The sequence below is a fragment of the Thermobia domestica genome, chromosome 8 (assembly GCF_964235325.1).
Source record: "Thermobia domestica chromosome 8, izTheDome1.hap1.1, whole genome shotgun sequence".
In the NCBI taxonomy this organism is placed as follows: Eukaryota; Metazoa; Arthropoda; class Insecta; order Zygentoma; family Lepismatidae; genus Thermobia; species Thermobia domestica.
This window is the reverse complement of record NC_137461.1, coordinates 110,355,272-110,370,597: the sequence shown is the minus strand read 5'-3', so window position 1 is coordinate 110,370,597 and position 15,326 is coordinate 110,355,272. Positions and strand designations below refer to the sequence as shown.

At 32.2% G+C, this 15,326-nt stretch overlaps 1 protein-coding gene across 1 annotated transcript; it reads right to left on the bottom strand.

Moving 5' to 3' along the window:
- Positions 1 to 23: 23 nt before the first annotated feature.
- Positions 24 to 14,976, bottom strand: LOC145691805 (serine/threonine-protein phosphatase PP1-alpha catalytic subunit-like). The gene is made up of 7 exons (XM_081767117.1): positions 14,844 to 14,976; positions 12,567 to 12,701; positions 9,852 to 10,082; positions 8,025 to 8,239; positions 6,057 to 6,170; positions 2,829 to 2,972; positions 24 to 828 (listed from the first exon to the last, which is right to left on the bottom strand). The coding sequence occupies exons 1-7, from the start codon at positions 14,887 to 14,889 to the stop codon at positions 763 to 765; spliced, it is 951 nt and encodes a 316-aa protein (XP_081623243.1). The 5' UTR covers positions 14,890 to 14,976; the 3' UTR covers positions 24 to 762.
- Between the last annotated feature and the right edge of the window lie 350 nt (positions 14,977 to 15,326).

The window sequence follows — 15,326 nt, the reverse complement described above, 5'->3', positions numbered from 1 at the left end:
AAGTGCATCATTCCACATTGCATGTATATGAGCTTCCATACTTTAATAACAGTTAAATATTACAAAGTTTTCAGAAATACAAAAGATAATAATCACTTTGAATAAAGACATATATAGTCTAGACAAAAGTTCTTACATAAAGCCCACTGGTAGCCAGTGCTGTGCTTTTACCCTGATACACCAAGTAGTACAGTAATAGTATATTTATTATGTAACATATCACAATGAGTAAATAACATACTAAGTCAATTATAGGCAGTTATAAGCCAGGAACAGGTACTATAATTTAGATGAATGTCGGCTGGTAGATCTAACCTAAACTCTATAGATTATTAGGTTTCCTGGTTCAAACTGGAATACAAAGTCTGCTTTAAAAAGTGACATCATAATACTGTTTTATGAAGCAAACCCTGGAGCGAGTGGCCAACATTAGCCTATTGGTTGCACAATGTTAACATTTAAATAACAAGCATTTGCTTTTATATTATAAGACTTTAGAAACACATGTATCAGAACTTTTGTCCATACTAGGTATCATATTGAGTGTAAACATCTATCCCATACATTCCTGAACTCTATAACATTGTAAGACCTTGTCTTGTCTTCACAAAAGACTATGTTCGTGAAATGCAGAGTAATAAACAGTTTATGATATATTATCACAGAAATCGATGAATATTATGGAAACTATCGTTTCTCATTCGCAGAGGAAGACATTCCATATATCATCTCATTATTGGAGTGGAAAATTAAGATATTTTTTCACTTTTTGAAATAAGCTTTGCCACTACTCTGTTTAAGGAGATGTTTCTGAATTTTGTGAGCAGCCTGTGAAGAAAAGGAAAGGAAACAGTTAGTTTAGAATAACTTAATACAACTATGCAAAGTTCTTGATGATTTCTATGAACGGTTTCTATGAAATATATTACTTAAATTTCATCTTACTTGTATAAAGTTTGTACCTTTTTTTAAACTTTTATTTTTAATTTATTTATTTGCAGTTGCAAATCGTAAATTCTTACTTTCAGAGAGATATTTATACAATTTTCAATTCTGTTAATGTTCATTATATGATAACGACGTCATAGCGAAATATGCTATCACATTTAGCTTCTCTGCTCTTCCAACGGGGGCGCGGTGGCTCATTGGTAGAGCGTTCACCTCCGTTGCTTGGGGTCCCTGGTTCGATCCCAACTCGCGCCGTGTGGACTTTGTGGTGGACAAACATCGTGCTCGTGAGTTTTTTCAGGGTTCTCCCGTTTTCTCCCACTTTCTTCATTCCACTATTTCACGCATTTCCCATAATCACTGTCTCCTTTAGTCTAACCGGCATAACCGCGGACGTAAAACTCCAAGATTTCATTTCATTTTTCTGCTTTTTAAAGTTCTAGTTCACCTGATTTATTTCTGTTAGAGTGTAATTCGAACTTCAACCTTGATCCTCAACCTTTCATCACCACCAATCATTTTCGTTATTTTTTACATTAAATTTACCTTATTATAAAACAATTGGGGGGGGTGAGCGCAAAAGTGGTGTAACCCACATTTTTTTTAATGCAGAAAAATCAGGTTAAACACACGTGGGTTTTTTCTACAATATATGTATGTACAGTGTATGACACATTCAAAAGCTTGTGCTTGCTTTTGGTATATTGTACAAACAACGACATGTGTTTAACTTCTTGATTTTTCTCCATTTAAAAAAAAATGTGGGTTAGACCACTGTTGCACAAACCCCCTCAATTATTTATAATAAAACTCAGCGAAATAAGTGACTAGGCTATAGGTTTGCACCTGAAGATATCACATCTCAATTGAAATCAAGAAAGAAAGAAACGTTTTTTTGTTGTTGTTTTTTTCTATCAACTTCCACATAGACATAATTACAACCAAACAAAAGATAACTTAAAAATTCTAAATTTGCAGTTTCTACAATTTTGGGTAAGTTCTGCCTTATCAAATAGAATTATAGTGTAGTGTATAAGACGTTGAACATTTATTCCATTTACTTAAAATCACTTAATACCAATTATGTAGTCTGTTTCAATGCTTGCCACTTATACATTTACTAAAACGAATGCACGGAGTTCATTATTATTATTATTATTATTATTATTATTATTATTATTATTATTATTATTATTATTATTATTATTATTATTATTATTATTATTATTATTATTATTATATTGGACATTGTTAAATATTGGAGTAATATCCAAGTAACAAATTTCTCGGTGTAACCTTCAAATCAATTGATGAAAAAGAAATGTTACAATAAGATTGAATGACGATAATATAACCTCACAAAATAACGGACGCACAATTTTGATAATGTGGGCGCAGGTTGGGGACGGATTAAACAAAGTAAAACTAAAATGTTAACTTATAACAAATACGTTCAAAAAAGTTCATGCACATATTTAAAGTAACTGCATGTATGGATATACAGTACGTACCTGTAAACTATGGATGTATTCAAGGAAATATCAGAAAATCTAAGTTTGTAAAAGCACATGTTTCACAATATAAAGTACTGAAGTATAACAAGTACCAAATATTTAATAACGACATTCTTCTGTAGAACGGAACGGCATTCTTCAATGACGTCTTCAAAATTTATTTTCAATTAAATCGACTTTTCAACAAAAATGTAACATGATGGAGCTATAAGCCAAACACAGAAAATAATAGATACTGTATTCAAAAAAAGCTTAATTGTTGTGGGAAAAATGCACAATGGAGTTAATTGCGGGTGCATCTGCTGTGCATCTATTGCACCCGTAATTAACTCACTGCATCTACTGTAAAGCGGGATATAACCTTACCTTGAGAATTTTGAAAGAACACATTAAGTTCTCGTCTATACACATCATTGACGCTGCATTATCGAACTCTCCACAGTAATTCGGAGCAGAGAATATAGTCACTAGTTGACGCTTCGCAAAAAATTCGTATCCATCTTCACAGACCTACAAGCAACAGAAAATGTTTTGTTTAATACGATATTAGGACATAACAATACTTTAGAATAAAATACAAATTATATTCAGTCATTTAAGAATTTTAATGTCACGATAGAAACTTATGATGGAATTTAGAACATTTGAATCAAATTTAACTTCATTCTTTAATGGGAAAGCTAATTAAACTCCGTTAAATCATTTCAAACAAATAGTGATCATGACAAACTTTAACTGGTTTCTGAAGCAAAACTTCTTTATGATCCAGATACCAATATAACTAGGGGTAAAAGTGAGGGGGAACGCCGGGAGACGCCGTCCCCCCGTTTCGAAAAAACATGTGCGGCGTCCCCCCAGTTCCTAAAAAAAATTACAATTGCAAAGATAGGCAGGGGGAACGGTCTGGCGTCATGCCGCTACCTACCGTCCCCTTACCTTTTCAGATCCACTTTTACCCCTGAATATAACTAAATACAGTATTTAATCTACCTTACGTATTAAATACAGTATTTAATCTATCGTACTCCGTATACGATTCAATAGTTTACAATCAAATTCTGCTGAGTGCTTAGTTGTAAATTTTACCCTGATAAAATTGTCCTAACGAAATAGCTTCTAACGACTTTCATGAAGTGCGGTCAATTTATTATTTTCAGGTAAGAAGAAAGCTTTTCCTAAGTCTTAAATTTAGGAAACCTTGTGTCGGGAAGCTATATAGTTAGCGTATACGCCTGTGCAACGAAAGTCTATAGTTTGAATCATCGTGGTAACTCATCTGGTTCCGATTTCAAGTTAAGATGTATGTTTACAGTCCATGTAAACTCGGTACTGAACGTGACTTTACACTCCAAATTACGAGAAACTACCTCATTTCGAGGATTCTGTCGAGTTTCTTTAAATTGGAAAATTTATTTACGGGTAATTTCGGTAAAACTGACTAACAGAGTAACAATTTTGAGTAAATACGATCTAGCTTATAATTTGTGGGTGCGAGGAGGCAATTGAAATGACAAAGTACATATACAAGATTGCTGAAAGTTATTTTTTTTAATATTTTATATTTCTAAAACTTTCATTTCAAACATTCTTAAATCTATGCTAATTGGACTGGTTAGAGTAAGACCATATCTCAATTTAAAATATTAAATTGCTCTATGCGAATTTACATTTATTTTATTTTATTTACCTATTACTTCTTGTTCCTTATAATTATTTGGTTCTAGTGTTTGTTCCTATTTGATACCTAACTTTTCATGGGGATGAAAATTTCAGAATATAAAAGTACTTGTATGTAGAGGGTTATCACAAGACCGGGACATTTGCGGTTTGAAGACTCTTGGCCTGGTGTCCCGCCACTTTACATTGTGTCCCAATTTTCAGTCTTGACAATACTTCTACCTTTAGTATGTTCTATCCTCATTGCAATATTGTAAAACATTATATCTTTCATATTAACAGCTACATAACTAATGTTAATTTATAGTACACTAAAATATTGGTAGAGTATATTACGTCACAGCGTACAGTTCATATATAATATTTGGATCTAAAATGTATGTTACATTGTACTTTCATGACTATCATTACTGATACATTCAACTGAAATGAAATAAAAATGATTGTTGTGCTGATTAGGTACTTTCTATCGACGAAAAAAGTGAAAGTAAATGTCCCACCAAAATATCCCGCTTTGGAAGATGTAGTATCCCAATAGTGTTCCGGTTTGGGATTGCAGAAGTATGGTAACAGTATTTTTGGTGTGTTCATTACACTCCGTGGACAATGTTAGTAGCAATACTTGTAAGATAACTATTGTCCGGAATAACTAATACATAAACAAACTACGTGGTTCTCTCTAATTACGCATATAATTCTACTATATACATAAGGTGTTTTAAAAGTGCTGCCCACGGACTACAAGTCAAAGTGAAAATATTTATAATTGTATTCGTTTCGGGTCCTCCTCTGGAAACAAGGATTGCACTACGTGGCAATGTCACAGGTAAAGAATCACAGAAAAGATCTACCAGTCTATCAAATAGTTACATCAGTTCTTTCGAGATAGAAGTTAAAGTCGATATATGTTGATAGTAGCACCACTTATTAGCATAATAATGGATGAAACTGCTTGATGAATTCGTAGAGTAATGCTAATGGTTCCGAGTTAATCTGCGACGTTGCCACATAGTGACCTTTTGATTCCCTATAGCAGCTGAAGGAGGCTCTGGAGAGTATACTATTATATACGACTTTTGTTTTATTTTGACCTTACGTTGCAACTAATTGAGTTTAGTTGACCTCTGTTGTTCGGGGGCGCCATTTTTAGAACACCATATATATATATATATTACACGATTGTCATAAAAGTAACAAAGAGTTATATCTTAAGTTGTTCAACAAATTGAAATAGATACAGACACAAATTTCGCCATAAATTCTATCTTAGTATAAGGACCATTCGTACATTAACAATGCATTTCAAAGTCTTTAACTTGATAACATCAGTAGTGACGCAAAACTTCTTAAGTGGTACTTTTAATATGAAGTAAGACAACAGTACAAGAATCAAGTGTATACTTTTCTCTCTGTATCAACCAAGCACTACGATAAAATAATTATCATTTCTAAATGAAAGTGTTATGGTTTTAAGGAAAAGATTTTCGTTAATTACATTTTATAACTTAATAATTGTCCCTTGCTATAGAGTTGTAGATTTACTAGTAAGTTTTATGGCTGTGGTCTCTATGAAAATATATAATTGGTATTTATTAAACATTAGGCACTATTACACATCGTGACGTTAATCCATTTGATTGACAAGGTCAAAGTAATAGGTATTCCACTAAGGATTAGATTGATAAGAAATTGTCCCTGATACCAAATACGAAGTTTACGATAATTGGATTAAAATCCAATAAATTAATGAAATGACTCATTTTTTGAAGCCAAATGTCATTAGAGACACACGTAATACACAACAAAAGCAACGAAAATAACCTTTGTACCAAAATGTTAATCCTGAATAAACGTGACACAACCTATCTTATACAGTGTTTTATTATGGTGTTAATATTTTATAGATTCTAATCTTACCCAGTGTCCTCTGCATATTAAGTCAAGATCATGCTTCTCCGTAAATTTATGAACAACATCTGCTCCAAATGTGAATGAAACTCCTCTGTCATTTTCGCCCCATCCTTGAACTTCCTAATGAGAAAATATTTTATATGTAATGATAAAAATCTATTAGAGATACAGTACGATGTTTAACGATTACATTTATTGCATCATTTTCTGTTTTTCCTCTGAACAAATTGCTTTATCTTAAATGAATCACTGATTCAATCCCCATCCCTTAATCACTCAGTCACTCTTCTCCATTTCCCCAGTTTAAGCTTAAATGGATTATACTAAGAAAGTATACAGTATATCTTATTCTTTCTTTCACGATATGCATGCCTCTTTCTTTCTAACAGAAACCAGCTCAGACAATTGAATTTTGTGTTTGATAGAGGGAAGTAACTTTTGAAATGATCATTGAATGGACTTGGTGTAATACTAAATCAAGTTACTGAATATGGTGTTTGTTATATTTAAAAGAGATATAGTTTGCTTTTGATGTTTAAATATTTTCAATTTATTGTTTAATGGAAGATCTAGTGTCTAGTCTTCTTCTATTTTTAGTCCTAATAGCTGAGATAGAAGATACATAATTCAACTCGTTCGACCTCGATTGAATACACCACTTACACAGCAGAAATTACAGTTAATAAAACTCTGATACTTCATTAGGTTGTATGTTGGATAGAGGAAATCTGATTCACATAATTTATAATGCAATATCTACACTACTTTTGACAAGTTATGCTAAACATCTTATATCTACATTTTCCTTTAGGACCTTTTAAGTCCAATCTATAACGGAAGGAATATATATATATATAAATAGCTTGTGCATATGTAAATTATTGATCGCTTTTATATATAAAATAATTATCAATTTTCCTCGACATAACTCTAACAACGTAACCCTATAAAAAAATGAGATCTTAAATATCTTAAAGCTGAGTTACTAATTCATGTTTAGACAATCTACAAACAAGTAGATTTTTATAATAACTAATTAATAAGCTTCAATGTTAAAACTGGGTTCAGAAAAAAATCTACTTTTGTGAATAAAAAATTCAACAGAACAATTTCCTGATAAGATATTCTTTTAAGTTATTAACAGATAAATTGTAGCATGCTCTCACCTTGTCAACTCAAAAAATTGACGGAAACGTACTGAACTGATCTGAAAGATCTTGTAGAGAATTGCTGCTTATATGTATAAGTGGGAATTATCGTTCAAGGTAGTTGTATTTGTTAAATGTGATGAGAAATTATTGTTGATAAACTTAAATAAATTTAAGTACACTTTGGAAGAAATTACTTCTTGTTTAATCAATACAAAACATGCTTTATGTAAACAGCAGGTTCTTGATATGCTTAGACTTCCTCGTATTTCCAAGGCAATTTACAGAAGGTCTGCAAAAGTTGACTTAAACCAGGGAAGCATGAGGTGAAGACACAACTAAGAATTCTCGTTTTGGCATAATTAATGTATAACAGGATTAGAATAGATCTCCATCTTCGGAGAAATTAAGAATATAGAAAAACAGTCTTTATATATTTTTCAGTTCTTACTTCTTGCTAAGATTCTTTGAAGATTATAACTAATTCGTGTTTCTGTAACAAGTCCGTAGCCGGCGTCACGGTACGGTGCTGAACTACAGTAAAGCTATGTATTACTCAATCTACCCGATTTTACTTTATCAAAATTGCAGTGAGTATACCTAAAATCCTACATGATTTTAGTCAATATTTTCGAATCAGTCCAAGTTTAATTCTTTAGATTCTCCTTGACTCAGAGAGAAAATAACTGTCTGTATTGGACTGATAAGTGTATTCAAACCATACCTTTTTTTTTCAGAAGTTACTAAAGAACATATAGGTTGTGTATACTACTCTGGCTGAAGAATGCATTTCGAAGAAAAAAATATATGAGCTGCTGTTTCTAACCTTGTCTGGATCCGACCATAGTAAGTCGCAAAGCAACCCAGAGATTGGAACATCAGTTGGACGTAGAATTCTTCGTATCTGATCGAGACTATCCAAATCGGGACTCAATCCACCATGACAGCAGAAGATCTTGTCATCAATGAGAGCAGCTACTGGTAAACAGTTGAAGCAATCTACAAATGTCTTCCATAATTTTATGTTGTACCGACGTTTACCTGAAAACATATATAAATAAAATATGAATTTAATTTGGTACAAGAAATGTTCATATACTTAGATAGGTCTGGTAAAATCGCCAATGACGGAAATATCCACTTACTGCTTTAGTCAATAACTTCAAAACGAAGGCAAATACTTATCTGAGGTATATTTGTGTTACTTAAAAAACAAGTCATTTTCTTTTAGTTACTGCAAATTATATTGAAATCTAAACACACACTACCAATTATTTTTTTTAAAAAAATAATTACAACTTTCTAGATAGAAGCCCACTTATGCGTATAATATAGCGTTTAGTAGGTGTAGCAATGATAATGCAGACGAAATTAGTGATAACTATGAACCTGAACTTTTCGTTTTAACAATAGCAACTGAAAGTTGCGGAAATCAAAACAAATCTTACAAATAATTCTAGAAATATTGAAGAAATAGTTTGTTGCTGTCGGAAAATAACGCAAAAATGAACAATTTGTCAAAATAACAGAAATTTTATTCAATACACGAATAATACAAGCGAAATATCATTGTATTAAAAATTTAGTGTTCCAAGAGTTGGACAACTTCAAACATACAGCTATGTTACTAATGCACAAACTCAATATTCCTATAGAAACAGATCCTTGTTAAGAAATATTTCAGTCATTACATGGTATATTCATTTCCCAGTCCACTCCGCAAAATGACTTAACACCAGACATACTAGATCGACCAAACATATATATGGGGAATGTAGACATGCCCACTTCAAGAGCTAATGAAAGCATATTTTTCTTCAAAAACACTCTGAAGGGGTAGTTTGAGATCAAAAATATGTGATGGCTGTGAAAAATCTATACCTTGAAATTGTTCCGAAGAGCTTTACTCATGATTTCAAGCAGTTCTATTTCCTCGAACATTGACTCTGAAGGATTAAAGTGATTTTGTGTAAAGCGTTATCCATTTTTTTTTTTCTGTAGAACTCGTGTCAGCATCGTAATGAAGTTAGCACCTATTGATCGGATACCTACCTTAATGCTTGGTTATGGTAAGCCTTAAAAAAAATAAAACTAAAAATAAGACCGAATTCGGGTTATAAAATAATAAAACCGAATTTAAGAGGAAAATAAAACGAAAAGATCAAGTCACTAGTAATGAGTTAATAAAACTCTTAATTCTTTAAAATTTGTCAAGTAATCAGACAACCATACTTAGTAGGCTCTACGAAGATCGACATGGCTAGAAATTGATAATTGAAAAAATAAGGTAGAAAAATACACTGACCAAACGTGCTTTAAAATGTATGTTGGCCATCAAACAATTTCCCCTCATTCCCTTTTCCCATCATGGCTCTTCCTTTCCCAAAAGATTAAAGTTGGTGCCGTCAGTGCCAGGGTTATCAGTTTCTTTCCCTTCCGAGGAACATCTCGGATCACGCTCAACGTGAATTACCAATATTTTCGCAGTATTACTTTCATTCATAACCCATCTATTGAAAATCTTCCCTGAGAAAAAATCCGAAATCAGCATTCGGCTAAAGTATTGTTCTTTCATTTTCTCCAATCAAAAGCGTATTCCAATATTTAAAATATGTTATTAATTATGAAAGGAATAAATAATGATTTAACTTACATTCGTCATAAAATCCGTACATCCTGCTGATGCTGGCACATTCATGATTCCCTCTTAGAAGAAAGAAATTTTCAGGAAATTTGATCTTGTAGGCTAATAGCAAGCAGATCGTTTCTATTGACTGTTTACCCCTGTCTACATAGTCGCCAAGGAACAGATAATTTCTTTCTGGTGGAAATCCAGTTAGTTCAAATAACCGTAGAAGATCTTGATATTGACCATGTACATCACCTGGGAAAAACAACAATAGTGATTAGAACAAAATTATGAAATTGTTTTTTTCATAGTTGATTATTAGCTAATGATAAATTTAACCTAAGGAGTGAGTCGTTTTCTTTTAGTTCTTGGAAAACTATATTTTTAACATATTGATATTTCGCATATATTATTCGTGTATTAGGTAAATTTTGGTGTTATTCTGACAAATTGTCCATATTCATTGTTTCGCAATTCAAATACAACAACAAACTATCTCTTGAATATTTCTAGAGGTAAATAAGAGTTTTATTTTGCTTTTCTGCAATTTTTCGCTGTTATCTGTAAGACGAAAAATTCTGGTCTTACTTATTACTAATTTCTTCTATATTATCATTGCTACACCTACTAATAGAATATACAGTACATTATACGGTAGTTAGCAAAAGTGAGTTTCTATCTGGAAAGTTATGTTTATTTATTTTTAAAAATCCTCATAGTGTGGGTTTAGATTTAAATATAATTTGCAACAACTAAAAGAAAACGACTTACTGTTTAAATTGTCTATTGTTTCTTTTTGGCTCTTGATTCATAATCTGTATCTTTTTTTTCTTTTATTTTTCAAATAAGATGGAAGAGGAGTTGATTCAGTTACTATGGATGTAGAGCTTCGATGTAACACGGAAATAAAATCTTTAAGTTTAACGTCCCACGGTTATGCCGGTTAGGCTAAAGGAGTCGATATAACACGGGCCAACAACACTTTCTATAATATGACTTTCAGAGCTCCCTCCTGGCTAAACGGTTAATGTGCGCACCTTTGGTGTGGGAGATCTGGATTCGATTCCCGGCGGGAGCTCATGTGGTTCGGATTCCACATTAATCAGTAGGTCCACGACTCATATAGCCTAGTTGCTGAAATTGACGCTAAACTAAAATTAACTTAACTCAATATGACTTTCAGTGCAGAAGGGAATCAAGTCCACGTTTGATCATTTCGGACATATTTCATCTTTAAAATCACCATCTTAAGCGCCTTTGAGAGCTTAAAAGATTCGTGTCTAGATATTATAAATGTTTTATAATATTAAAAAAAACAAGTGTTAACTTTTCCATGGAATCAAGCGTAACATTCAAAATTTATGTCCATTTTTCTCTCAACTTTGGTAATTGGACATAATTCCCTTGTGCTATAAACGCCTAGTAATCTATACATATAAATATAAATCGGATCTAAGAAATTTTTCGAAAAGAAACGGATACAATAGTTGAATCCAAACGACAGATATGTTAATACAGCTGCAAAGAAGGAAAGTTCATGGAGAGTAATAAATTTTATTTTTTTATATGCATAATCAAACATTTCTTAACCTCAACAGGGCCACACTGGCTTCATGTATTGAAAAAAAGAGACGGTCTATCATGAGTGTAGGCTCTTATGTGGACTAAAATATATTTGTGATCTGTTTGTCATGGTATACCTGAATAATTACATATTACGACAACAAGTGAGTAATTTAAAGTTGTCCTTGTTAAATGGGAATGACTTCAGGAGATCCCTGTTATAGCGCACTTAGAATTTGCCACCGCCCTGCTTTCGTTGCAGACCTTGGTTACCCACAGAAAACAATTTTCACAATATTTTGCTAGTGATTGGAACACAGCTCGTACAAAATAATATATTTCAAGAGACTCTCTTTCTTTTTCAAGATGGACTTGGTATCAGTTTTGGCAGAGTTTGAAGATATAAAAAATTAAGAATTTGCAATTAAAAAGTTCTCTCTATCCATAATCGGACTGTTATGTTGGCAAAATTGTTTCCTTAAGACTAATCATCTCATATTGAATAGGGGTTGAGAAATTGTAGTTTTGAATCAACATTTTGAATGACGATATTATATATGAGTTGGAACTTCATATACAAGGCAGGGACTACTAGCTGTTAGCCCAGAACTCAGAACCGTTAACTTTTCAAGATCTACCTTTGCCATAACAAGTTTTAGGGAAGGCCTACTACAATTTTGTTTATATTTCGTCCCTACACTAGCATATTTCAGTACAAATATCCCACAGTAATATAACGTATTTTTTCAAGATAACAGTTGAGTAAATTTTGATTGATTTTTTAAAAACATTTATAACGATTTTGCTCATGGTAATTTATTGATAGGATAGTTTTCTTAAAGTGAAGTTTTTCGAAAATCTATACTAATTTTGTTCAAGTCTCATTAAATGCCCACAAATATTTCACTAATAACTTTGTAGTCATTGATAACACTAAATACCTTACGCGTGTTCCATGTGTAATCTGCATCATAACATGCTTTATTTTCTCTTGTCGATGACTGTACAATATTGTATTACCCATGAAAGCAATTTAAGAAGTAGAAGTGAAAAATTCAACGTTGTGGCTCGTACACATTATTTCACGTTTATTCGTATCTGAACAATAGAGTAACAAAATATCAAGTTATATCGTAATTTACACTAGTTTCAAATGTGCATTTGTTCACTACTTACCGATGACATTGAGAGGTGCTTCAAGCTCCAAGAGCACCGGCTGCGTCAGAAAGATATCTCGAGCCTTTATGCATAATCTTCTAATATCTTGCTCTGCTAAATTGACATGCTTTGGCTGCTTTCCAGATCCCTGACCTGGAATATTAATACAACAAACATTACTTATAACCAGGGGCGGCTCCAGGGGGGCGATCGGGGCGATTGCCCCCTCCCAGAAGAGGAGACTTTCTTGTTTTATATATATAAATAAAATCCATCCCAGAGTTTGGAGCCCTTAAAAGTAGCATTATGATAACCCACCGCCCCCCCAGAAGTCGGTCCTGGATCCGCCCCTGCTTATAACGGATCAAAATATTGATATGATGCTTTTTGCCTTTTAATGAAATGTGGACACATGTTGCCTCTAGTAGCAGGGTATACATAAGTTTACCGAGAAAAAAATCAAAACAGTATGCACTTTAAATGTGCCTTGGTGTAACACTTAAATAGATTAAAACACCTATCAAATTCTATACATATCAAATTGTTCACTTGACTGTATCTTTATTAATGCATTGCTAAATAGCTTACAACAGAACATAAATTAATTCATTACTTGTAAGCTAAACGAACTCTGAATATTGACTTTCTCTATATTCATATTTAAAATAATGTACTGTATATGTCCGTGTGTGTGTGTGTGATCAGATTTTCACATAGAAATGAGTGACCTAGAGCTACCAAATTTAGCACACTGGTAAATCTTCATCAGATCTAATACTGCACGAAACCTTTTTCTTCGGTTTTTGGCTCAAAGGTAAGTGAAAATATATACGAAAACGTAAGCACTTTTATCATGACTTTCAAGAACGCCTTGTGCGTATGCAACCCACAATACGTCATGGTTATGTGGGTTTACGTAACAGAGGATAATTTCCAGTGAACAGAGTAAAGACATTTGTTTTCTCTCTTTTAATCATGCTTGTGAATTAAGAGTCGGCAACGACGGGTGCTTACTCTTTTAATCAAGATTATGAATTAAGCATACAACAGCTGGTTTTATATAAATTAAAATGCCGTTTTAGGCAAAAGAAAAATGTAAATCATATGTATTTTAAATAATCTCTACTATTTTCATTCTTATATTTAACTATGTAAAAGATTCTAAAGAACTGAAACCCATTAGTTCGTAGGTCTTCTCATGAACTAATGAAATATATGGTGTATGAGGTTATAAAAATATTTAATAATTTTGATAAATGTCAATAAAACCTATAGAACCAAATACTACAACTTTTCTCTGTTTAAATTGTTATATTTAATAAGCAAACTATTTTGTGTTCAAATTACATACAACTCTTTCAACGTGAAAACTGGTTAATTCTTACATTTTACAAAGCATAAATTTCAAAGTGTACGTACTGAAACATCATAGTACATATCAAAATTAAATATGAATACTAATATACAGAAAAATGGACCCAAAGTTGAAAGCAATATAGAAAACAAAAGCAATGTGCTTTGAAATTCTAATCAAAACATTCTAATATACTTTTCCCTTCATTAAATCGGAAAGTATTTTCAAGTGTAGAGCAGGGGCACAGCCATGGGGGGTCCACCGAGTCCGGACTCCCACCCCCAAAAACTTCCTAACTCAATATACTTTTGTACACATTCTCAAGAAAACTATTCTTGGTTAATAGTGAAATGATTCATCTAGAATAAAAATTTGATCTTACACTTTGTACTCTTTCTCATCTGTACTCTTTCTTTTATAAAAAAAAAACATCTAGTTCTATCATTTTTTAAAAAAAATACAGGTGGAAATATTTTACAATTACATATATACTTATCGACTTTTCGGGTACAGAATAATACCCATTCGATACTTCTCGTTAACAGAGTAATGCTTTGATCTGCTAGAACACTATAAAATAGCACTTAGTTATACTTTCTTTTATTTTTTTTTTTAAGTTCAACCTGTGTTTAGAGAGATACACAATAGTGTCTGGCGAGGCACCTACCAAAGAACCACGTTTTCAATATGTCAAGTTACAAGTAAATTATTTTATAACAAAATATTCACAGGTAAATTTCATAATACGTGAAGATTCAATTTAAAAAAAAAAAAAAAAAAAAAAAACAGCGACTGCATTACAGTTTCAAAATTGAATAACTTTGCCTCCAACAAAAAGAAATGTCTATCCGAGTATTTATTTTACCATTATTGTTTCTAAATTCTTTTTACAAAATCGAAAGTCCCGAAAATTTAAGCAGTTCTGATAAATCATGGCTTACCTTGCAGAAGTTGAGCGATAATTTTATCAACATTCAAGTACTCCATGATTTTTTCATGCTAAATAACCACTCTGTGATTCTAGAGAGAAGGTAGGCACAGTTGTTCTCCTTGCACTCGCAACAGATACATCGACTTTCTTAGAACTAAAATGTTATCTTGAAATTCTCTGGTGTTACGTTATATTATCAGGCCTCATTAAAGATAATTTTTTTTAATGATCCTTGTTTTCTTTCTCACTTTATTATCGTGATCTAGATATGATAAAAACAATGCAATTGTCAGTTTTATACTCATCCCACTTGTAAGAAAAAACTTACAACAATTGTCGTTGTAAATAAATAAGGAAAATTAAGCAATTTTGTTTGATAATAAACATTGTGCTTTTCCTCTTTAAGGAAATACGTATATCAAGTTTCCTTTGTGTTTTGCAAATCTTGAGAACTTTTCATTAAAAGAATGGTCGTTTTCTTTCTGACAAAAGT

What these genes read in the sequence shown, in the direction of transcription:
- LOC145691805 (XM_081767117.1), bottom strand. Translation starts at nt 14,889, where the DNA reads ATGGAGTACTTGAATGTTGATAAAATTATCGCTCAACTTCTGCAAG. An exon ending in TATCGCTCAACTTCTGCAAG is followed by an intron (nt 12,702 to 14,843) that starts GTAAGCCATGAT and finishes TTAATATTCCAG; the next exon opens with GTCAGGGATCTGGAAAGCAG. An exon ending in TATGGTCGGATCCAGACAAG is followed by an intron (nt 6,171 to 8,024) that starts GTTAGAAACAGC and finishes TTTTCTCATTAG; the next exon opens with GAAGTTCAAGGATGGGGCGA.